Genomic DNA, 24,134 nt, shown 5'->3' with positions numbered 1-24,134 from the left:
TCCAAAACACGCACTTTTTTGCTCCTAGAAAGTAAGGGGAAATGCCTGTGCGTGTTACAGAGCGAATGCACTTGACCGGAGCCATGGCTGCCGTCAGTCAAGCAAAGCGGGAGCCACTTGCAGGGCTTTGCACGGCTCTAGCTTTGCTTGCTTTACAGCCAGGAGGAGGGGGGAGCCAAGGAGGAGAGAGGGAAGGAGAGCCATGGCAGCAAAGCAGGCAGCAGCCGCTTACACGCGAGGAGGGACAGACGGGAGCCATAGTGAGCTGGAAAAAGCGCCCCGTAGCCAGCAACAGCTGCTGCAGCCTCAGCTAGCAAAGGCCCGTGTGCTCTCTAAACGGAGCAATGAGGCTGCAGAGGGACGGCAGGGCACAGGAGGGCTCTGAGCCACGAGCGCAGTGAAAACCAGTAAAAAAACTTTTTAAAAAGGCTGCTGGGGACAGGAGGGCACGGGATGAGGGAGAGGGGGAAATTACGATTCTCCCAGCGTCTCAGCTGATCTGCTGAGCAGGACTTGGGTTGCAGGGGATTCGCCATTAGCTGCGTAAAGCAGCAAAGAGGGAGAGAAGGAGCAAAGCGGGAGAGAAAAGGAGCTGCTTACACTGCTGTAAGTGGCTGCTGTCTGGTTGGCTCCTTTAAAGCAACAGTGCTCTTTCCCTCCCCCCTCCCCGCTCAGCTCGCCGAAAAGCTCCTTTTCCACACACCCCACTCGAGCTCTTTCTCCCCTTAAACCCCTCTCCTGCATCATTAGCAGCATCCTTCTCCACCCACCCCACGCGTGTTCCTTCTCCCCTTAAACCCCTCTTCTGCATCATTAGCAGCATCCTTCTCCACCCACCCCACGCGTGTTCCTTCTCCCCTTAAACCCCTCTTCTGCATCATTAGCAGCATCCTTCTCTACACACCCCATGCGTGTTCCTTCTCCCCTTAAACCCCTCTCCTGCATTATTAGCAGCATCGTTCTCTACACACCCCATTCGTGTTCCTTCTCCCCTTAGACCCCTTGCCTGCATTATTAGCCGCATCCTTCTCTACACACCCCACGCGTGTTCCTTCTCCCCTTAAACCCCTCTCCTGCATTATTAGCAGCATCGTTCTCTACACACCCCACTCGTGTTCCTTCTCCCCTTAGACCCCTCGCCTGCATTATTAGCCGCATCCTTCTCCACACACCCCACGCGTGTTCCTTCTCCCCTTAAACCCCTCTTCTGCATCATTAGCAGCATCCTTCTCCACACACCCCACGCGTGTTCCTTCTTCCCTTAAACCCCTCTTCTGCATTATTAGCAGCATCCTTCTCCACACATCCCACACGTGCTCCTTGTCCCTTGAATGCTTTTCCTTCCCTCCCCACTTAAAGTGTGGTTACAAAGCACGGATCCAGATGGATCCTCAGGATTTTTGCACTGGGTCACCCCAAGTTCACCATCAGATCACATAGCATATCCATGGCTACAGCCTGCACCAAAAAACACACACGCACCCACTGTTTCATGGGGCTGCAATGGCGCAAAAACGTGGTTACAAAGCATGGATCCACATGGATCCTCAGGATTTTTGCATTGGGCTACCCCAAACTCACCGTCAGATCACGTCTGTGGCCACAGCATGAACCACAAAAATCATACATCCACTGTTTTGTTTAGAATATTTTTTTCTTGTTTTCTTCCTCTAAAAACTACGTGCGTGTTATGGTCAGGTGCGTGTTATAGAGCGAAAAATACGGTAATCTGTTCTGGAAGTCTGTTCCAAAACCAAAATGTTCCAAAACCAAGGTGCACTTTTCCATAGAAAGTAATGCAAAATGGATTAATCTGTTCCAGACTTTTAAAAGCAATCCCTAAAACAGCAATTTAACATGAATTTTACTATCTAACAAGACCATTGATCCATAAAATGAAACCAATAAACAATGTACTGCAGTCACACAATCAATCAATCAATCAATCAGTAGCTGAACTGGGTTCCACACAGTCACAAAAACATAAAATAAATAGCAAAAACAGACAGACCTTAGCATAACACTCAAAACGAAAGGGTGGCACTCAAAATGGAACCCATTCAGCTTCTGAACAAAGTTCGCAAACCACTGTATGCTTCTTCACATATGAGAGTATACAGCTGATAGTGTTATTTTATCCACTTAGGGCTGATGGGAATTGCAATCAAAAGCATCTGAAGGATTGGTGAAGGCTGCTCTAGAAATTCCCAGAACTCAAATTATGTATGAAACCACAAAAGATCTTTTTTTTTCCTTTACAGGAAACTTAATAAACCCATGAACGTGAAGCCTATTCACTTTCTTCAGCTATCTCTTACTATGATTACACTTTTCAGGCAGCTATTCCCAGAGACAGCTTATTTGCTTACCGGCTCCCCTTTCTGTCCTTCCACGCCAATTCCTGGATTTCCCTAATGAATTGTTAATTTTTAAACAGAAGGGGGGGGGAGAGAGAGACTTTTTAAAAGATGCAGAAATCAATGCCAGTTTATCATTAGAATGGGTGGCTAAAGTTTGGAACTTAAAGCAAGTTTCTTTATAAAAACCTATAACAGAGTGAAACAAAAGAAAATACCAGTGTGATAAATGCTGTATAAACTTTAACATGGGAGAAAAAAAAGCCTCTTACCTGCTCACCTGGCAAACCAGGAAGACCTGTAGTACCCTTTGGGAGGAGGAACAGGAAGTGAGTAGTTATGTACAAGTACAGGAATTCAACCTGAGAAATATATACAACAGCAATACCATAGGGGCAGGGATGGGGAACCTGTGGCCCATCTAGATGTTGCTGGATTTCAACTCCCATCAGCCCAAGCCAGCATGGGCAATTATCAGCTGTGATGGAAGGCCACAGATCCCACATATTTACCTACTGTCTTCTGTTCTTTTTAACATTTTCCACCAAACATTTTCACTGCCACACAAAGCTTTGTAGAGTTTCTGTACATATAACCCTACAGCCTACTGTGACCAGTGAACTTTTCTGTGAGCTTGTGGTGGGGGAGGTTTTTCTTTCATTTCCTCCTCACCCTTTGGTGGAGAGTGGTGTGAGGGAGAAAACTTGTGACATCTCCAAAACTGTGAAACAGCTGGAGTTTGTTCAAGTTGGGGTGAAAAACTAGCAGAGACTGTGAAACAGCTGGAGTTTGTTCAAGTTGGGGTGAAAGACTAGCAACGAGACATCTGGGATTGGTGAATTAGTAAAGGGTTTTTTTTAATAGTTGGATTTATGTTTTTAATGGATTAGCATGTCTGTAAAGTAGGTACAAAATGATGGGACAGTGGCTGGGATGAAGGCACCCGCAAAACATCTTTTTGAATTACTATTTGCGCTGCTAACTTGGAAAACAGAGAGCTAATAATTATCCATTTAAGATCGTATCCATCATGAGTAGACTGCACAAGCCATGCCCTAATCAGCTGGTGCATACATTCTCTTATAGGGGGAAAGTGATTGCTTACCCCTATTTTTCTTATATAGCACCATGGTGAATCTTTAGTTAAGTTGCTGGTCACTTTTGTTGCTCAGTGTTCACAAGTTTGGCGTTAAGAGTATTTTTCAGTTGAAGAAATTAGATAAAGAGCATTACCTATCTGCAAATGTGAATTCATGAATGTGTATGAACTTGAGCAGACTAACAATACAATTTCCCATTTATATCTGTGTATAATGCATGAATTTTGTGTATAATACGCAAAATTCACATTGGTGATGAACTAATAGATAAACAGACAGAAGGCTAACCCATCCTAGCACACTTACAGTGAAGGGGTGAAATAAAAATGTCAGCATTGTACCTGTATGCCTGGTTGACCTGGAAATCCAGGTGGACCTCTGGGCCCCCTTTCTCCTCTGGGACCCTGGGAAGAGATGACACAATGTTCTTTTTTAAACCGTAACAGCAGCATTCTGTTTTCCATCAAAAGAAAATGTTGTTTGATGTTTCGTGTAGCAGCTTCAGTATTCTCATCCAGCTACTAACAGCCTTCACCATTTGAACTTGGCCCACTGCCCGTAGGCAATATTCCAGTCAAACACCATCACCAGCCAGCTACTTGATTTTCATTAAGAGTAATGATCTACAAGGATTCATGGGTTACACTGTGTACAAGCTAACTATGCATTAATGCAGATAAATCAAAAAATAAACCAGGAATGATAAGTCTAAGGCTATGAAGGCAACGGAAGCAACAGATCCATCTTGAGGTGGATGCAAAAGAATGAAAAACAGTTTTAATTAATCTTAAAAATAGAAGGGGCCTTAATTATCATAGGCTCTCAACCCACACAGCGGGCATATTGAGCTGGAAATACACAGCAACATTGTGTTGCAGCTCCACACTTGTTTATTGTTATCAAGATTTCTCAACTTCTTGTCAAGTCCACTGTGTCAGGGGTGGCTTATGTTACAATTCATGTATGGATGCTGTTGGAAGTAGTTCCTCACAGAATAACTGTTCTACATGGCAACTGGAACATGTAGAGCAGATCATCACACAAGGATTGCTCGGATGATAGAGCATGATACTCTTAATCTCACGTTGGGCAAAAGATTCCTGCACTGCAGGGGGTTGGAAATAAGATGACCCTGGTGGTCCATTCCAACTCTATGAGTCTATATGCCACCACTAGACACTGCTGAAGGCGTCTGTCAGTGGTACAGACACACAACGGCAGTGATCTTTGTTCTGAGTTGCTATATATGTTAATGCAACTGCAGAGAGCAGCTACTGACTTCAAGGCAGACGGAAAGGATTTCATAGCTACCCACAATGTATAGCAGTAAAATTTCAATGATATGGACTGTATTGCTCCAAATCAAACATAAACAAATTAATGAAGGGACTTACAGGCATGCCACGGGATCCGGGATCCCCTCTTTCTCCCTGTAACCATAACCACTTTGTTAGATCACACACCTCTTTGTAGTAGCTATTCACATTACCATAGCATCATGAATTACAGTACAATATAAAAAGGAAGCAATGCAGACAATCTAAGATAAGATAGTGAACATTAAGATATCACTTATCCAGGGAGTAGACAATAAATGGACTATGCACAACAAATCATTTTGCTAAATAAATACATGTTAATACATGTATTAAAACAAGTTTGAATATCCAGTCCCATATATGTTCAGTCAAAAGTTAAGTTGTACTTATTTCTGTGGGCCTCACTTTCAAATTGGCATACATGGAATTTCACCCTAAAACAAACCACATAAGTAAACAGGGAAAACATGTTTCAGAAAAGAAAATGGCAAAGCAGGACTTATCTTTGTCTATTACACGTTTCGATGAACAATCCTTCAGTGAGGCAACCGAAAGGCCTCTGATTGTGTATATTTTCATCATTTTTAAACCCATAATAAATTCCATAATTATGTAATGCATTCTTGCTAGAAGTGTCTGGAATATGCAGACATTGTTCCCCAGACAACCTGGATATAGTTCCTTCTCTATTATAGCATTCACCTGTATTATGTGCATTATCTACTTTCAAAATTTCTGAACTTTTATAATTACACGGAGTGATACCCAGTGTTGTGCTGATAGATGCAGCATGACATCCCCTTCCCCTCCTCCCTTCAACCCACAATCTGCTCCAGGAAGTCCTCCAACCATCCAGATGTTTGGGGAGGACATTGGGCTATAAGGTGAGGGAGGAGTTCCATTGCACAAGCAGGATTACACCACTGGATGTCCCCTGTGAATTTTATATCCATGCCAATGAAAATTTTAATGTGCAAATCATATGGCATGTAAGTACTTTTCTAAAAGAATTTCAGTAAGACTTTGTCCAAATAATATCTCATTGCACTTACTGGAGGCCCTTTAATGAACTGAGAAACATACATGGAATTTCCTTTTTCTCCCTTTTGACCAGGAATACCCTATAAAAACAGTTTAAAAAAACAAAAACCAAATGAATTACAGAATCATTCTATGATTTGGCTTATGAAAACAAAGCAATGATATATGTACAACAGTAGTCTTTGATTTGGACAATGCAAATATTTTATTTATTTATATTTGTTTATTGAAGTATTTCTGTACTGCCACATCATAAATACTGGGTTGGTTTATGATGTTAAAACATAAAACACATACTAAAAATACAAATAGAAATACAGATCAAACATTAAAATGACTGGCTGCCCAAGAAAAGTTGAAACAACTGCGTAGGTCTTTTGGTATTAAAAAAAAGTCTTCAAGAGATGAAAGAAAGTCAAAAATAGGAAAGCCTGCCCAATCTCTTTTTTATATATATAATAATTTTTATTAGTATTCAATTACAATAACCCAATAATCATTATAACAATGCCAAATTATAACACAATTACAAATACCAATTATTCAGATGCCTAATTATATAATTTCGGTGCCCTCCCACGTGCTAGAATTGATGGTTTGATTATTTACTTTATCTCTGTGTTCCAAAATCTTTTTAATATCAATTACACTGCAGTCAAACAACTGCAATATTAATGACTCCCATTAGTAGTGACACATTAAATTGTTTATAATCCTGCCCAATCTCTGCTGGAAGACTGGTGGCACCAAATGCCCAACTATGCAGCCAACAGTGTTCCTCTGGATTATCTCAGTGAGCAAGTTGAATAAGGTTAGTTAGAATAAGGTCATAATAAACTTCCACTCACGAAGGAGCCTCTTGGGCCAATACGACCAGCCTCTCCGGGAAATCCTGGATCTCCCCTTGAGCCATTGCACCCATCCAAGCCAGGCTTACCTCTGGGTCCATCAGGTCCTGGTAACCCCTAGAACAGATTACATTAAAATGCAAATTCATATAAATGGGTCAGGGGAAGGATAATGATTTGACGAAAACACAAACCATAGTGACACATGCACCTTGTTTTTGACAACGTTTTTATGCTAAAACCACTCCTCAGTGAGATTTCAGTAGTTACCTGTTGCAATGTGAGTTGGAGCACCACAACCCTGGGAAGTTGCCGTGCGAAACCCAATGGGAAAAAATATCAATAAAGTTAATGTATCTAACACAGTTCAAATCATGTTCAAGTCATGATTTGCATAAGGGTTTTCATACTTGGTGTGAGCATCTTGTAAATTATATCTGTTAGCTTTGTAATGAAAGTCATGATTGGCTCTCCTCACAGATAGGAAGAATTTTGAAGAATTTTGTGGTCCTTATATAGAAGGAACCCTTACGAACTTTCATTCAGCAAGAAGGACAGAAAAGGACCAATAAAACCTTTAGTTCTGCAATAACACCGCCCTACAGTCTTATAAAATGAATGAACACCTGTAGAATACTTACAGGTATACCGTCTAAACCTGAAAATCCTGGAACGCCAGTAGGACCCTGAAGAGATAAAATTGCAACAAATGTTAAATTATGCATTAATTTTAAAACTAATTTAAGTTGAAGGAAAGATTTGCATAATACATATTCTTACACCGTGTGAGAAAGGGAACTATTGAGGCTCACGCTGTAATTGTCTTTATTTTGTTATCACAACATTAAATCACTCTCTTTGAGCATTATTATTACCTACCTGACTTCCTCTTTGTCCACTTGGCCCAGGCAGACCAATATCACCCCTCTGGCCTTTTACTCCTGGCAAACCAATGGGTCCCATTAAACCCAAAGCCCCAATTGGGCCCTGGGGACCCATCTGACCAGGTTGTCCCTGAAGAGAAAAAAAGAATTCATATTCATCAGTCTTAAAAAATATATATCCCAAGGAAGATATGGAAGAAAATTCATTCTATATTTGTTCATGTATTATTTCAGCTTCTCCTTCTAAGATTCTATGTAGTAATGAATATAGCATGCACACAGAAAAGCACAGGCTGAGCACTGTTTTCAAAGTAGCCTTAAGCAGATTGTTCCAAGAGAATGCTCTCCTCCCTCTTCTTCCCTTGTGCACTCCCTAAATCTCTTGTGAGCCTTCCCCACCACAACCTTCCGAAGCAGATTTGGGAAGGGCACAGGCTCTGCAGAGGGAGTGGAGGAGAATCCAATTGCACTAGTGCAACTCTTTCGTTGAATGCTGCCCTTAGATATCTGAAGCCACAAATCTAGCCTTGATGAGAAATGCAATATGGCTTAAAATTTAACCACTTGAGGGCAGCAAACCATCTCAGTTTATAAACTCCACTGCAGAAACCACATTTGCATATGCTCACAAATAGCAAACATTAACATACTTATTGCAGATGCGAACATATTACAGATGTGAAATAAATACTCACTTCACCTTTAGAGGATTGATGTAATCACAACTGCAGGACTACAGATAGGTGTGAAACCTGTGCAGCACAGTCTATGGCTTGTTCACAGAATCAACATGAACAGAATCAGATGCAGAGCTTCCAGGCTTTTTCAATGAGAAGAAAACTCATAGGCCTTTTCAATGACTTTCCTTACCAAAACCTCTTTTTGCTTTTACTTCTTATTTCATGAAGGATTACTGATTCTCAGTTTATTTGGAAAATTGCAAATCCCATAACCCCCTGGCCTCTACTTTCATTCCATGATTCTTTTTGACCTTCACGTTAGTTGGAAACGTACTATGTAATCCTATACACGTCCACTCAGAAGTAAGTCCTAATGACTGCAGTGGGGCTTATTCCCAGGTAAGTTGGGCAGCCCATCCTGTTTCACTGCCTGAGGCCAAATGGGAAGGTGCTACCCTGTGGTGGCATGCACACTTTATCCTCCTTGCCGCCACTGCTGAAGACTCACTTAGAGGGGTCATGTGGCTTCAGCTTCTGGCAAGATCTCACAAGAGCTCACACGATCATGCAGAGGCCGCTAAATTGTGAAACTCCCTCCACACAAAAGAATGCCCAGCATCCCCACTGTATAGCTTGCACTATATGCTGAATGGACACCTCTTCACCCTGACCCTTTAACAGTTAAGGTCTTTTGCTTTTGTTCAATCTATATTATTTTGTCTTTGTTCAGATTTGTTTTCTTAGTTCTTGTATAAGGTGTTTCTTTTTAAAGGAGGGGTGATCACTCATAAGGAAATAAAAACCTTCAAAAGGTGGATTATTATTATTTTTTAAAAGTGTCTTACCTATGGACAAACATTTTTACCATACTGACCTAAATTACAATTTTAATAGAATTTCGAACAGCTCTTCAGCGCTATTAATATGGCTTAGGAGGGTTTCAGAAGTTAGGTTCATCCTGTAGGCTGCTAGTTGGCTATCCCTAATTTAGCTTGTCACCAGAAACACACCAACTAATCCAGAATTCACAATGAGTTTGACAGCTGAGTGATTCAACTTTGGCCCACCATGCAAAGCCAGGGCATTGCTAGTCTTTCTTTCAGCTAAAAGACCGATTATGAGTGGAAGCTTTTGTTAAGACCAAGTTGATACCGCCCATAACAACCATTATCTGTGCCCATCTAATACGACTGCTGCAGCATTGAGTCTCAGGACAGCTGTCAAAATAAAGCAGATGAAGGAAGCCATGCTTAATGGGGAAATGACAAATTAGTTCAGTTAAAACAGACAGAATGCTATGCCTGGCATCTGCTAGCTGATCCAAATAAATTCCATTAAGTTGTTAATTGTCCTAGGTCAGGAATTCTCCCAATGCCAAGGCCAGGCAGTGTTATTTTAGTACATCCCGAACCTGACTCACTGTAGGAGGTTGAGTCTCAACCAAACAAAATATCTCAGTTTAAAAGTGAGGGTTCTTATTTTTATTTTTTAAAAAACATTAAAAACAACTTTTTTAAAAAAAAAATCAACATTGTAGGCAAAATAAATGTCAACTGCTTATTTTCTAGTACTGCAATTATGACAAAACTCTATGATTCTGTTCTCCCATATAAGAGATTTTGCGACGTATTTCAACCAGAAATGAAGACCTTTCATAACGCATACAGTGGTACCTTGGGTTAAGAACTTAATTCGTTCCAGAGGTCTGTTCTTAACCTGAAACTGTTCTTAACCTGAGGTACCACTTTAGCTAATGGGGCCTCCTGCTGCCACCACACTGCCGGAGCATGATTTCTGTTCTCATCCTGAAACAAAGTTCTTAACCCGAGGTACTATTTCTGGGTTAGCGGAGTCTGTAACCTGAAGGGTATGTAACCTGAAGCGTCTGTAACCTGAAGTGTCTGTAACCCGAGGTACCACTGTACTACAATAGTTTTTATGAAGCAAAGTTCTTCTACTGGAATTGAGGTTTCTTGAATTTCAACAATTAATATTAAATATTACAGCCTCCTTTTTGTTCAAGATCTCCAGTACTAGATCCACATTATGGTGGGCCTTGTTTACTACCTTACAAATATGACTGCAGTTTGGTGCCTTCCAGACTCTTTAATCCATCTTCTTTGCTGGCAGAGGGAAGAATGGGCTAAGGGTTATGCTAGGCTGGAGCACAACTTGGTGGGTCTGGCCAGTTGCCTTTTTAGCAGATACCAGGCATAACAGTATTGCATATTGCCATGAGTCACTGCAACACCAAGACTCTTTGGAGTATTTGCTCAAGAGGATATTATAAGGTCAGCAAGATATGAATGATCATTTTGAAATCTTTTCAGACAGTTTAAATAAGAATATACTGAGGATCTGGTAAGACCTCTTATCTTATTAAGGGCATACCTATCCTGATACTTTACACAAGACAGTTGGGTACTTGCTTTGCGTAATTACCTTTTAATGGGATTGCTTTCTGAACTACTAGTTTGTAGTCAAGAGTTGAACCAGGAGCGTGAGAAGTTGCTATAGTGACCTGCTCTACAATAAAAAGAGATGAGTTGAATTTCCATGGGTCCCCCTTTTCGTGTTTAAATTTGCACAAGTTAAATGAGGGGAGGCCATTTGTCAACTAGCTAAGTAAATGGAAGAAAAATCAAAAGAGTTTATCTGCTTTCTAGCCAAATATCTCAACTAATTACAATTCAGACAGAAGTATGCATAATTGCCCAAAGGCTGCCCTTTCAGGCTCCCAGGAACTGGGCAGTCCCAAAGCCATAAGGCTCATCTCAGAGAAACTTTCACGCTTTAGAAGGAAGATGTGTGCAATACCTGAGCTTGCATGAGCTGAAGTGTAGGCGGAGTTTCTTTTTATATTGAATAAGTCTTCATCCAGCCTATATGACTATAGATGCACTTAAGGCAGAGCTGTTACCAGCCAAATGCTGGGGGAAGATTTAGAACCCTCTAGACTAATGTTTAATTGTGAGTGTATTCTGCAACATGTTCTTAACACAATAGAGAGTGGCTCAGGAATTTGACAATACATTAGAACCCTAAAAAGAAGAGTGAGGTCCTGTTGTTTGTCTTAAAATATTTCTTTGCACTACTGAGGACTTGGACAAATAAATAATAATAGACAAATAATAGACAAATAAAATTCTGAGGAGCAGTTGAAAGCACACTAAAACTGAGATGCTATAAGCCAATATTGAAAGTGAAGTTGTTTAAAAAAAAGGGGGGGAATTCAGCATATGGAAATACTGAACAGGATATTTTGCACCAACACTTGAGAATAGTCTTTTTCATTTTCCCAGATGTAATGGAATAAGTGCAGTACCTCCTAGCATCCAATTTACAGTGATTACTATCACAAGGTCCAGCTTCATAGTATGACAGTGTACTGTCCTGCATTGTTAACAGTTGTGCTAAGTATTATATGTGTTACACAAATGTATGTCTTAGCTGCATTTGTTCTCCATTGAAGTTTACCAGAGTATCCTTCTTGCCAGTGGGTGTCACTATTACTTCACACTACACTAAGAAGAAGGAAAGATAATTTAGCCTACTACATCCAATTAAATGAAGAAACAGAATTTAAAACTTTTTCCGTGTGCATGTGTCCAGTCCTGGTAAAAGCAGAGCTAGCAGTGAGTTGGAAAGATGCAGGTCTAGAGCAGAAGGCGTGGCTAAGCAGGAAGGGATTGATTATTAGCAGGATCACAATCCTAGAAAATCAGAGTGGTTGCCAACAAGTCTTTCAGTACCTCGGACAGTGCCAAGGAATCAGGCAACTTGTTGTGAGCCCTTTGACACTCCCTGGCTCTGACTGCACCTCGTAGGCTCCTTGCTGAGAAGTGCAGGGCCTCAGAGGCATGACAACAACATGACTACTATGAAATGGTAGTGTTCATGGATGCTTCTGAATTTTCCCCACCATGTTTCCTTGCATATTTCTTCCGCACAGGTTCTAGATTCCCTAGCTTTTCCATTTCCATGTGCACAGCTCTCTGTTAAAGCCTTGCCAAAGAGGCTTGTAGTTATCCTTATGCATTCTATTTAAGCTCCCGGTAATAAAGATACCCAAGTATTTCAATTTTGTATGACAGTTTGATTTTTTTTATAGGGTAGTTAGTTGTTTTTTTTAGGGGGAACGTTAAAGCACACAGCTTCAGATTTCTGAAAATTTACGCAGTCCTCAGAATTTGCCAAAATGTGTCCATTCCTTTTGCAAAGCTTTTACTGTTGCAAAGAGGTTCTTGTGGTAACCGTTATATCATCTGCATAAACATTAAGAGTATATGTTTTATCTCTGAAGAGTACACTAGAAACTTCTGGGCCAGATCTTAGCCCTAGAGCCTCTAGCTATCAAACTAAGATAAGAAGGAAAAGGGAGAGGGGACACCCCTGATTTGTTCGCCTGTATATTTTAAAAGGAGTACCATCTAAGCAATTGACTAACTATAGTTTGGGATAAATAATATATTTGTTGAATCGTGAAAGGAAGTTAGGGCCAGATTTTATATTGTTTGAAGACTAGCACCAGAAAATTCCATTCCAAGCAGTCAAAGACCTTTCAAATATCTAGTGTCATGATTGAAAGCAGCGACTTTGATTGTTTGGAAAGAGTGATAAGGTTTAATACCTTTATTATGCGGTCTGCTATGTTATGCCAAGGGACAGAGCCAGCTTGATCGGGGGTAGTCAGTTTATTCAATTAGCTAAGATCAATGCAAGTATCTTATAATACTGATTAGTCAATGAAATTGGGCAGTATGACTCTACTTGTAATGGACCCATAAATGGCTTGGGTATTGTGACAATTTTAGATTCCAGCCAGGTTCTTGATAAGGCATCCCCTTTTCAGATATCATAGAAAAATCTGGACATATAGGAGATCAAAATATCTTTGTAATATTTATAGTAGAGAGCGGTGAAGCCATTTGGACGACGGAATTTCTTAGGGTAGAGGTCTTTTTGTACTGTATCTATTTCCTTGGGAGTAATATGTTCTTCTAGAAGTTTAATTTCCTCATCTGTGAGAGAATGTGAATGAAGTTCCCCACACATTCTGTTCATTTGTAGCCTCACTCCCCTTTCCAGTGATAATAAAATTATTATTATTATTATTATTATTATTATTATTATTATTATTATTATCATCATCACTACTACTACTACCCCACCCATCTGTCTGAGTTTCCCCAACCACTCTGGGTGACTTACAACATATATTGAAACATAATAAAACACCAAACAACTTCCCAATACAGGGCTGCCTTCAGATGTCTTCTAAAAGTTGTGTGGTTCTTTAGCTCCTTGACTTCTGAAGGGAGAGTGTTTGCTTATTTTCCTATATATGATGGCATCAAGATTTATGATGATGATGATAGCCTGTTGAATCAGGCCAATGTGTCCATCCAGTCAGGTATTCTGTTTTCCAGAGTAGCCAACCATACGCCTGCAAGAAGTCCACCAGCAGGTTATGTAAACAATAGCCCTCCCCACTGTTGTCCCCTAGCAACTGAATATCAGTGTAGTGCCTCTAAATATGGCTCCTTATCAATGGGTAATAACAATCCATGGGCCTGTCCTCTTGGATTTTTCTGAATCTCATTAGATGCCATGTTTAATCTTTCTGGAGAACAGTCTTTTGAATGCTGCACCACATGCAGAAGACAATTTCCTTTTTCCAGTTTCTGAACAATGAATAGTATCAACTCCATTCATAATAAATATAACCTTTTCTCTATTTTTCTTATTAGAAGAATGAAGTAGGGAGATTTGATTTGGCTAACAAGGTCTGATCTGACCTTGGTCTGATGCCTTGGTTTGTTAACTTTATGGTTTGTTCAAACCAGTTTCCAGGGCAAAACAGCAAACTGTGACTTGTTACAGTTTCCTCCCCTTGTGTGTGGAGAAAGGGAAGGACGGAATTTGAGAACCTTAGACTCACATGGATCACGCACATAATGACAAACCATTACATATTTATTGGGCCACAATGTGCAATGACAGATCCCTGAAAATTTTGGATTGATATATTCTGTTTAGGTAGATTTTTCACCCACAATTTACTTTCAGAACTCAGAAACAAATGACAACCTTATGGGGATAAAATGTTGGTCATTCATTTTCGCTACAGAAGAAATGAACATCAGAGCCATACTTACAACTGGCTCTGCTCTGAGCATGTGACACAATCTCTTAGGAAACGCCAAATTAGGTCATGCCATGAATGCAACCTTGTTTCTATGATCTGCTTAATTCTATCAAGGAAGCTTAAAGTAGTGAATGGGATCTAACTTCAGAGGTCAGAGCAGAACATCTTGTGGTGTTTATTATTAACAATATTCTTATTAATTGAGGTCAATTTTAATAAGGTAATCTGCTTATACTCTTTGGTTTCTGTATTTAAAGAAACAAATTGCATGTTTGGAGAAGGGAAAGCAAGAACAAGCTTTACAGAAAAGTTTGCTAAAGATTGGTGACCATCTTTGTAAGAAAAAGATATCCCAGAATTGTAGAATTGGAAGGGCTGGCTAGAAACAAGAATAGGTTACAGTTTATACTGAAATATCTGAAACATTATGGTTATGCTGGTTCAAACATCACAATAAACAATAACATTGGCCAATTGGGAAAGAGAGGATATAATTCATGTGACTAGGACAGGAAGTAGGTGGAGGGGTGCTCCCAATCTCCTCCCTAAATTTTGGTAATCTGGCCCTGTGTCATTTGAACAGAGCTTGAATTGCCATTTTTTTCAAATAAAATAAAATAGTATTTGAAATATAATGGGACTTAAGCTGCCCTAACTATATACAAGATAATGGCCAAGGATCTCCATAATCTTTCCTGTGCTATTACAACAAGATATTTTGGATTCCCTCATAAAACAGAGAGAATAGGTAATCCAAACTGGCTTTTGTTCAAAGACAACTGCAGTTATGCACGTTGGTGATTTTATGCATTCTCCTAACAGCAAGTGGAAGCCAAGTTTCAAAGTACTGTTTACTCATGTGCTTCCATTTTATTTGATCTTGGTTTAACATTTTAATGGCTGCATTTTTCAGCAATTAAAATTCCAGCTCATTCAACCGTGGTCAAATGGCATTTTCTATTTCTCATTGCCATATGGTTGATTCTCCCCCAAATAAACAGAGGGCACAGGGTAAAGGACTGTGTGTAAAGTTCATTGACTAATGTGTTAAACTCTGTTCTTGCATATAATAGTGGGAATAAATCTATCATCATCATACAGAGAAATTTAAAGCTAAATAGTTTGAAGTGAAATTGAAATGTTGGCTATATATTATTTTGGAAACACAGATTTCCCCCCACCCCCAGCCTATCTGTACTATCTTCCTTAATATCAAAACATGATGTTAGGTGAATTGCAAATGTATATCAGGCTGAAAAAAATCATCAAGGTTCGCAAATGGATATGAAGCTAAAAATATTTACATCTCTTTGAAATTCCAAAGGTATACTTTTAGACCAACTGCCTTGGTCTAAAAGCAGTAGTTCTGTGGTCCCCCCCCCACTTTCTTTTAAAGTGTTATTGTATTTTTTAAACTTGTAAACTACTTTAGAATACATGTTAATGGAGGAAAGAGGGGTAAACAAATAAAGTGAATTTAACACTTACTCTTGAGCCTTTCTCGGGAAAACATTGACAAGCTGTGCAATCCTGTCCACCACAACGACTAATATATGCATACTGACCCTATAAAGAAATAGAAGTTAGTCTTCTAATGTTTAACAATTTATTATTTTCAAACCTGTTGGCCCCAATCTTAGCTAAATGTGCAGCATAATCCGATACAAAATTACTTGGAATTAGTCCCATTTGTGTGCAATTGGGTTATAATCTCAGGTAAGTAGAGATAGGATTGTTGCCATTTGGCTCAATAGGAGCAAACCATATATAACATTATCTGGGTTGGGATGGTTGTATTTTATTTAACATTTCAATATAATTTGGGAGAAATAAGGCATAATGGGGGCAGGGAGAACCAGCTTCAAACTTTCTGCTGGCAGGTAAACAAATAATATTAAAATATTCCATTTGAAAAAACAAGGTTTAATGTCAGTCAATGGATTTCCAAAGGCATCTGTAACCTGTTCAAATTGTAAATGAATCACATATACCGTATTGGCCTGAATATAAGACGCACCTGCAAATAAGCTGCACCTTTAAAATTCAAGGCTTATTTGTGGGTGCGGCCCAGCTCCAGGCACTACTGTTCCAAATGGGGGGCAGAGGGGCGCCCAGATCTAAGCACACCGCACACCCACCTCCTGACACTACCTCCCCAAGCTGGCAGCTCTCGGTTCTGAATATGAGCCGCACTTCACAGTTGGAATTTGGAAAAAAAGTGTGGCTTATTTTTGGGCCAATACAGTATGAGAACATCTGTGGAAGCATCACTGGATGTCCACCAAGTTGGTGTGGCTCATGTGGCATCAACATGAAACTGAGCCTTTTGTGCAATTGGCCCACCCCTCGGGAGTGCTCTTCCAATGGAAATTCAACAGGCACCCACCTCTATATTAACCTTCAAACATTTGCTGAAAGCTTTTCTTTACTGCCAGTTTTATGCAGACAATTAGGAAAAGCCGTTAATAGACAGCTGGTGGTCCGTTTAAATTTTGAGTGAATTTTATTGCATTATAATTGTTATAAACTGCTTTGATAATTTCAAAGGAATTGCAGTATAGAAAGATTTTTGTAAATAAATAAGGTCACTTTAACAGAAAGGAGTTCTACACCCCTGTTATACCTGGTACAGCTATGCCACAGGGATAACTGAGTGTTGAAAAGTAGATGATATACTGTGTTTTAACTTTAATTTAATTTATGTTGACAGTAGCAAGGGACCTCCCGACTACACAGAGATTTGGCCAAGTCTACTGGTACCTGGACTGGACTGAACTATGTGTTGCCCTGGTCATGGTAGACTAAGGCTTCCACGAGTGGAAGGGGAATGGAGGCGCTTTTTGCAAATTCCCTCATTCTCCTGCAGTTCCCAATGTCATATTTCATGCTACTCCAAAGGAGTTTCCAACCACCTATCAGAGATTTGTGGGAAGGAGGACACAGAAGGCAATCAGTGAAAGTCACCTTCCCTTTCTGTCATGGAAAACTCTGCTGGATCAAAGAGGCTTCCCTGAGTGGAAAGAGACAACTGGATGCAGCCCTGATATGACACTAGTCACATACCTTTTTTGCGAGTTTCTCTCCCTAATAACACGTACTGTAGGTTTAAAATTTTATTTTTTCAAGGAGAACGCAGAGTTCTCTGGTAAAATGAACTCACTTTTTTCCTTATCTAAAATATTTCCAAAACATTTTGTGTTCTTGACCTTCAGCATGCACAAAAATCTGCTTTCTCTGGTCATTCACCCTCCCAGCCTGTTTTATATCTTGAGACAGAATTAACGTAGGAATGTGGAAATGTATTTCCTTTGTCTCCCTTGTTAAAATCATGCTTCTGTGTCAATATTTTTAAAAATTGGTTTTTTTCCTCCCAAAAAACAAAACTATTTCTTTATCATTCTAGGCAAAGTATTTATTTTTTCAGTATTCTGCCTTGCACTGAAGATTAAAATGCTGGAATAGTCAAAACATAGATTAACAACTATTCATGATAGTTTCTCATAAAATAACTGACAATTCTCAATGAAAACTACCACTCTGTGGCTTTCAATCTGCATTCCATGGAACCATCTGGTTACTGGTAGTTCTAAGTTCACCATGGGTTCCTCTGTAAGAAGGTCTATAATGGCAAGCAAGCTTCCATTACTAAGAACCAAAACAGATGTCACACCATTCATGCAATTAGCAACTGGGAAAATGGCTTTCTAAAGGTAAAATGCAGCTGTGGGGAACCCAATATGGACCAATCAATATCTGCACTGTGAGTCTGATATTATTTGTGTTAGAAGAGGGCTGAATGAACGAAGTATGTGCCCTAGAACAGGAATAAGCAAACTCAGCCCTTCAGATGTTTTGGGACTACAACTCCCATGATCCCTAGCTAACAGGACCAGTGGTCAGGGATGATGGGAATTGTAGTCCCAAAAACATCTGGAGGGCCGAGTTTGCCTATGCCTGCCCTAGAAGGTATTCCAAGATCTCCTGAGATGTGCTGTGGTTCCATGTCAGATGTGAAGGTTTTCCTCAGCCATCAGACAGAAATCTGGAAACCAATGGTTTTTCTTTTGTAAAGAACTTACTGTCCTTATTACTTTCATTGACTTTGTGAAATAGCCAATGTACTGACAGTCTTCAGTTTTCAAATTAATTGAGAATCTTTAAACATCTGAAACTATAAAGTACTGTATTCTCCCAATCAGCAGGTATTTTCTATAATGCATACTTTGTTAAAAGAAATACTATGGGCACAGAATACAGATATGCATAAATTAAAACACAAGAGTAGGCTCTTAACTGATTCTTCAGTATGCATTTTTTAATCTTGCAATTATAGCTTTAAAGCAAAATCCTATTAATGTCTACTTATTAATCCTATTAATGTCTACTTAGAAATAAATCTAGCTGAGTTTACCAGTAAGTGTATATAGAATTGCAGGCACATCAAATCCATCCATGCCTACAGTCTTAAATTTTACAATAACTGAGGTTTTTTATATTATTATTCCATTGTTGGTGTCCTGAAATGAAACTAAGTATTTAATACTTTTTGTTTGTTTTGACTGGTCCAACACTGTAAAACCTTAAAAATGTGCCCCTCCAAGTGAATTCCAAAGATATCCCCTTTAAAAGCTCCTTCCAAAGTTTCCCACTTGTCTGAAACAAAAAACGGCTGGTTAAAGTCATGCAGCTGAGCAGGGGCAACCAGCTCAAACTTCCTCACACACCAGATTGAAATAGTAGACTGAAACAAACAAAGACTTGATTGCCTAGTAGTTCCTCCCAGGCGAGGTGAAGTGACGTAGCTACGGCTGGTAGGAAAGCTTACTCTATGATTTTAATGCCTTCGTGCTGGTTATATGAGGCTGGTTACCCCATAGTATAAACCTCCCAAATACGAAAAGAAGCATTTGGGAAGGGAGAGCTCTGTGGAAACATATTCTGTTAACAGATGGAAACAGTAAGAGAAGCAGGAAACTTTGATTCAAATAACTTACCCCTTTAACTGGTTGGAGTGAAAGAACAAATAGCAGCCAACTGGTGGATAAGAAAACCGAGGTTAATTTATTCAACCCCAATTGACTAAAATACCAAGGAATCTAAAAAGCAGAGAGAAAAACTAAGCACTTTTAAAACTCTTTAGCATCCCCAGGGTAAATATTTGGCGGCTATTCCATGATGTTCACTGTCTCCTGTATAATTTCATAAATACCATAATTTGATTTGGATAACATTCATGCACAGAGCAGGCCCAAGACAGTTGGAATGGGGGGGGGCGGGGAATGGCACCTCCCCACTGCTTCCTCAAGGGTGGGGCAAATGAACTCCATTGTGAACAACTTCCTCTCCCTGAGCTGCATGTACAAAATCAAAAGCTTACAGTGAAACCTTGTCTTTCCTTTTGGTCTATCCCCCAAGTAGGAATACTGTATGCTCCTATCATTCTATAGCATTGATTTACTGCTTCTGCCCCCTTTTGTTCTCTATTTGAAACACTATATGCTTGGATCCAGAGAACCACAAGCAAAGTTCTGCACATGAAAGGGGACTTTTCTGCCTTGTACTTACCACCGGAGTACTTACAACAATCTTCTCATCAGTGCTCTCTACTATTTTCCTCTGCCCTGAATGACCACTGTTACCTCATCTTCAAATCTAAGCAGAAATGTTTCAGGGAATTGATAAAGATGGCATATAATGCTTACCATGCAGCTGTGAAAATAAATGTAATCCGTTTTAAAGAACACATAGTGGATGCAGTTCATATCAGGACATTTGAGTTCAAGTCGTCACTATTTAATTTTCAATAATCAGGACTGTGTCTCGCTGCTCCTACTGGCCTGAAAACCGTGTTCCACATTCTTCTGCTGTTCTTGATCTGATGATAAGAGAAGTATACAGATGACTCAGCTTCACATGCCACATTTTTAAAATTATGTTTCAGGTGAGGTATGTTGGAAAATATCAACAAAACCTGCCAGAGATAAAGTCCAATGTAAATGATCAATTGCGCTCTCTATTATCATGGCTCAAATGCTCATTTGTTTTCCATGTAGGTTTCCTGTGTATGAAGTCCAGCTACTCTAGGTATTTTGATCCCACTATCTGGCTAATATAAATTTGTTTTTCAAGGACCAAGTTCACCAACAAACACAAACAGATATGAATGATTTTCTTGATGTTTGCAAAACATTTGTCCATGAAACAAATCTCATGAGGGTTAAAGGGATGCATTTTTGTAAGCAATTATGAAGGGTTTGATACAAAGGGAGGAAATAAACACAGTTTTGCGGCAATGGTTCCATCAGCAAAAGCATTTCAGCTTACTTGATTGAATGATCTCCTCTCCTTCCCCCACATGCTGTTTTGGAGGTCCTCTCAATCCTCTGCAACAGCTGGAGAGATTAGGGGGAGCCCTGCTGTGCTAGCGGAAGTACTTGCTTCTGCTAGTAGGATACATCAGTTAAATCTGGCCCAGTAGGTCATCATCTTTATAGGGATGGACATTGTCCAGTAGCATGTTCTGCATGTTTTGCGTGCAGAAAGTACCAGGTTCAATCCTTGGCATCTCTAGCTAAAAAAGAAAAGGATCGTGGGATGCTTGCTGGGTGGTGTGCTGCTGCCAGCCGGAGTAGGAAATACTAGCCTAGACAGGACAAAAAAAAAATCTGGCATAAGGCAGCTTCCCAATTTTTCCAAAATGACCTGTGTCTAAAACCTTCTTTAATTATGCTTTGTGCATGCTTAGTGGGATTCTTAACATACTTTCTTTTAAACAGCAGTCTCCACTGTCATGTGACAAACTGGTTTCGAAACTAACCTCAGTTCCAAAAGAGATTTATCAAGCCGTACCAGCAAATGCTCCTGCTTGAAAACCTCACGCTGAAAGCCCCTTTGGCACGTGGAAACTAGCCAGTATTTCTTCTGTGGAACTAGCCAATATTTATCAGAATCCAAGCATGTTTCTGGAACTGAGTTGTGGATCAAGCTAAGGCCACATGTCTGGTTTGATATAGGGGTTAAGAGCCCGAGCTTCAAATTAAAAAGTTCTCTGTTTGAATCTCCCCTCAGCCATGAGCTAGAGTTCAAAGCAAACAGATATGATAATAAATATAAGACTTTATTTTACACATCTATTTCCCCGCTTTTAACAATAGAGGAATGGTAGGTGGCAAGGGGGAGTTAATATTTTGCCCCAAACTATGATTCCATTAAACCCTCTCCTCAAGAAGCTGCTGTTAGCTTCAAGAGAGGTAAAGGACCCCTGGATGGTTAAGTCCAGTCAAAGGCAACTATGAGGTTGCGTCACTCATCTCGCTTTCAGGCCAAGGGAACCAGCATTTGTTTACAGACAGCTTTCCAGTTCATGTGGCCAGCAGGACTAAACTGCTTCTGGAGCAACAGAACACCGTGACGGAAACCAGAGCACATGGAAACACCATTTACCTTTCTGCTGCAGTGATACCTACTTATCTACTTGCACTGGCATGCTTTTGAAATGCTAGGTTGGCAGGAGCAGGGACAGAGCAATGGGAACTCACCCCATTGCGGGGATTTGAACTGCTGACCTTCTGACTGGCAAGCCCCAGAGACTCAGTGGTTGAGACCACAGCGCCACAGCTCCACTGGCACCTCGCAGCAGATTTGGAGGTTTCTTTTTCATTGGGGACTGCAATGTAGGGGAAAGGTTAAAGTAGGGTTACCAGACGTCCCTGTTTCCCAGGGACAGTACCCGGATTTGCGAATAAGTCCCCAGACAAATATAATCCATGGATTTCATCTAATGTCCCCGGGAAAAACAGTCTCAGCAGCCTGGAGCAGTTGGCTCTGGCTGGCTTCAGGAGCTGCTCAGAAGTCCCCATATGATGGTGGTACAGAGGCTCTAAGATGCAGCTTCCTGGCTGCCTCCACCTTCCCTGACCCCAACAACTAAGCTGTGAAGGGAGGCTTCATGCTGCCTATCAGAGCAGCCTTCCAACTCCTACTTGCGTGCAAGCAGGAGTGGAGCAGGGATTTCTCAGCAGTGAAGGGAGGTTTCATGCTGGCTGTCAGAGCTTGCATGCAAGCACGAGGGGGCAGGAATTGCTCAGTTAGGCAATGGGAAGCCTCCCTTCCCAGATGAGGGATCCTCACCCCGTCCTGCTTGCACGCAGGTAGGAATGGGATTGGGGCTGCTCTGATGGGAAGGGAGGCATCGCGCTGCCTGAGCCTCACCGCTGCCACCACTCTCGGCCCTCCTTCTCCGCCTTCCATGCCTGACCCACCGCGCACCGCTTCACCACCACCGAAGACCCAACAACTCAGGGGATGCCCCAGCTCATGGAAAAAGGAGACAGAAGCCTCAAGAGGAAGGGGAAAGGTGGAGGTTGAGGTCAAGGCGGCAGCCGCCCCTCTGCCACCGTCATCACTGCAGCATCAATCTCCCGAACGTAGTGTTTATTTAATTATTTCATTTTATTTAAAGTGTCCCCGGATTCATTGGAAAAAAATCTGGTAACCTTAGGTTAAAGCCCTATTCCATGTGCTATATTTCTGACCCTCCTCTGTGGACCCCAAGGCTTCTATTGCTAAAATAAAAGAGACAAGTTAGATGCATTCTGTCACAGATTTAATACAGTGGTACCTTGGGTTAAGTATTTAATTCGTTCCGGAGGTCCGTTCTTAACCTGAAACTGTTCTTAACCTGAAGCACCACTTTAGCTAATGGGGCCTCCCACTGCTGCTGTGCCACCAGAGCACAATTTCTGTTCTCATCCTGAAGCAAAGTTCTTAACCCGAGGTACTATTTCTGGGTTAGCGGAGTCTGTAACCTGAAGCGTATGTAAGGAGAGACTTAACCACTGTGAACTGTGGGCTACCCCAGCTTTCCCCTAGATACACAATCATGGTGTGTGGATGCACTTAGCAAACCAATACAAATATATCCGCTGGTGCTGAAAGTATGCTACCATTGCTGTCCGTGGTTATTGATACTTCTTTTGAAATGTGTTTTAAGCCTATTAGATTTCAGTGGGATAACATGTCCATAGGACTCTGGCATTGTCAATATAAGCATGAAAAACACAGGCAAGTATAGCTTAATATTAAATAGAACAGAGGAGGAGGGGACTACTGGAAGTATGTCATTCTTAAATGGAAGCATCATTCCCAATTTGTACTCAAGGCTGGTTTTCAGGAAGTAACACCTTCTTTCCCTGGATCAGTTAATGCAAAAAGCCTTACAGACAAGACAGCAGGATCATCTTACTGCACCTGCTGCCACAGCTCAATCTGTTGTGAGCAGGGAAATGACAGGGTAACTCAATGGCCGTGTTAGTCAAGGCCAAATCTTTCTTATATTGTGGTGAAAGGCAGTAATCGATTGGCGCTTGAGGCCAAGGAACAGCCACTGCTATAAGCCCCATGGTAAATTCCAGTGAAAAGTTAATGTTCATAAGGGACTATTCATGTGAGCCTGTGCAAGTTAACAGGTTACATGGCATGCTGAAGAGCTGTACATTTTTTTAAGAATGTACATAAAACTCACTGATATAATGCACCCCATTATATGATACAACGGTGTACAAAGGGATGGTTATGCACATAAAATTCACGTTGTTTCTTTTCCAGGCAAAAGGACCAGTAGCAGTTCTGTATAAGGATTCAGACTAAAAATATAGACACACAATGGACACTATTCTCTAGCAGCTGTCATGTCTGCAAAGCCAAATGCCAAGCTATATGTTATGTTAAATGCACTGTGCTGGTAGCTGCTCTGGGG

The 24,134-nt window shown here is 40.7% G+C and overlaps 1 protein-coding gene across 7 annotated transcripts in view; it reads right to left on the bottom strand.

Annotated features, from left to right (window-relative positions):
* Positions 1-24,134, bottom strand: part of COL4A4 (collagen type IV alpha 4 chain) — a 70,665-nt gene that overhangs the window by 43,319 nt on the left and 3,212 nt on the right. For 3 of the 7 annotated variants that reach the window (XR_014548064.1, XM_083613671.1, XM_083613672.1), the window contains exons 2-12: positions 20,080-20,252; positions 19,372-19,473; positions 15,866-15,943; positions 7,545-7,679; positions 7,307-7,351; positions 6,666-6,782; positions 5,829-5,897; positions 4,852-4,887; positions 3,799-3,861; positions 2,630-2,665; positions 2,370-2,411 (exon numbers count right to left, since the gene is read on the bottom strand). Coding sequence is in view for 6 of the 7 variants with exons in the window: in XM_083613671.1 (XP_083469797.1) it covers positions 2,370-2,411; positions 2,630-2,665; positions 3,799-3,861; positions 4,852-4,887; positions 5,829-5,897; positions 6,666-6,782; positions 7,307-7,351; positions 7,545-7,679; positions 15,866-15,943; positions 19,372-19,473; positions 20,080-20,139 (783 nt within the window). In the remaining variant the exon portion in view is untranslated. Of the gene's footprint in view, positions 1-2,369; positions 2,412-2,629; positions 2,666-3,798; positions 3,862-4,851; positions 4,888-5,828; positions 5,898-6,665; positions 6,783-7,306; positions 7,352-7,544; positions 7,680-15,865; positions 15,944-17,910; positions 18,113-19,371; positions 19,474-20,079; positions 20,253-24,134 lie in introns of those variants that run through there. The other 4 variants (XM_083613676.1, XM_083613674.1, XM_083613675.1 and 1 more) reach the window with 2 other exon arrangements.

The sequence above is a fragment of the Podarcis filfolensis genome, assembly GCF_964270895.1.
Source record: "Podarcis filfolensis genome assembly, chromosome: 5".
Classification (NCBI taxonomy): Eukaryota; Metazoa; Chordata; class Lepidosauria; order Squamata; family Lacertidae; genus Podarcis; species Podarcis filfolensis.
Note: the sequence above shows the minus strand (reverse complement) of the source record. Positions and strands in the feature narration are given on the sequence as shown.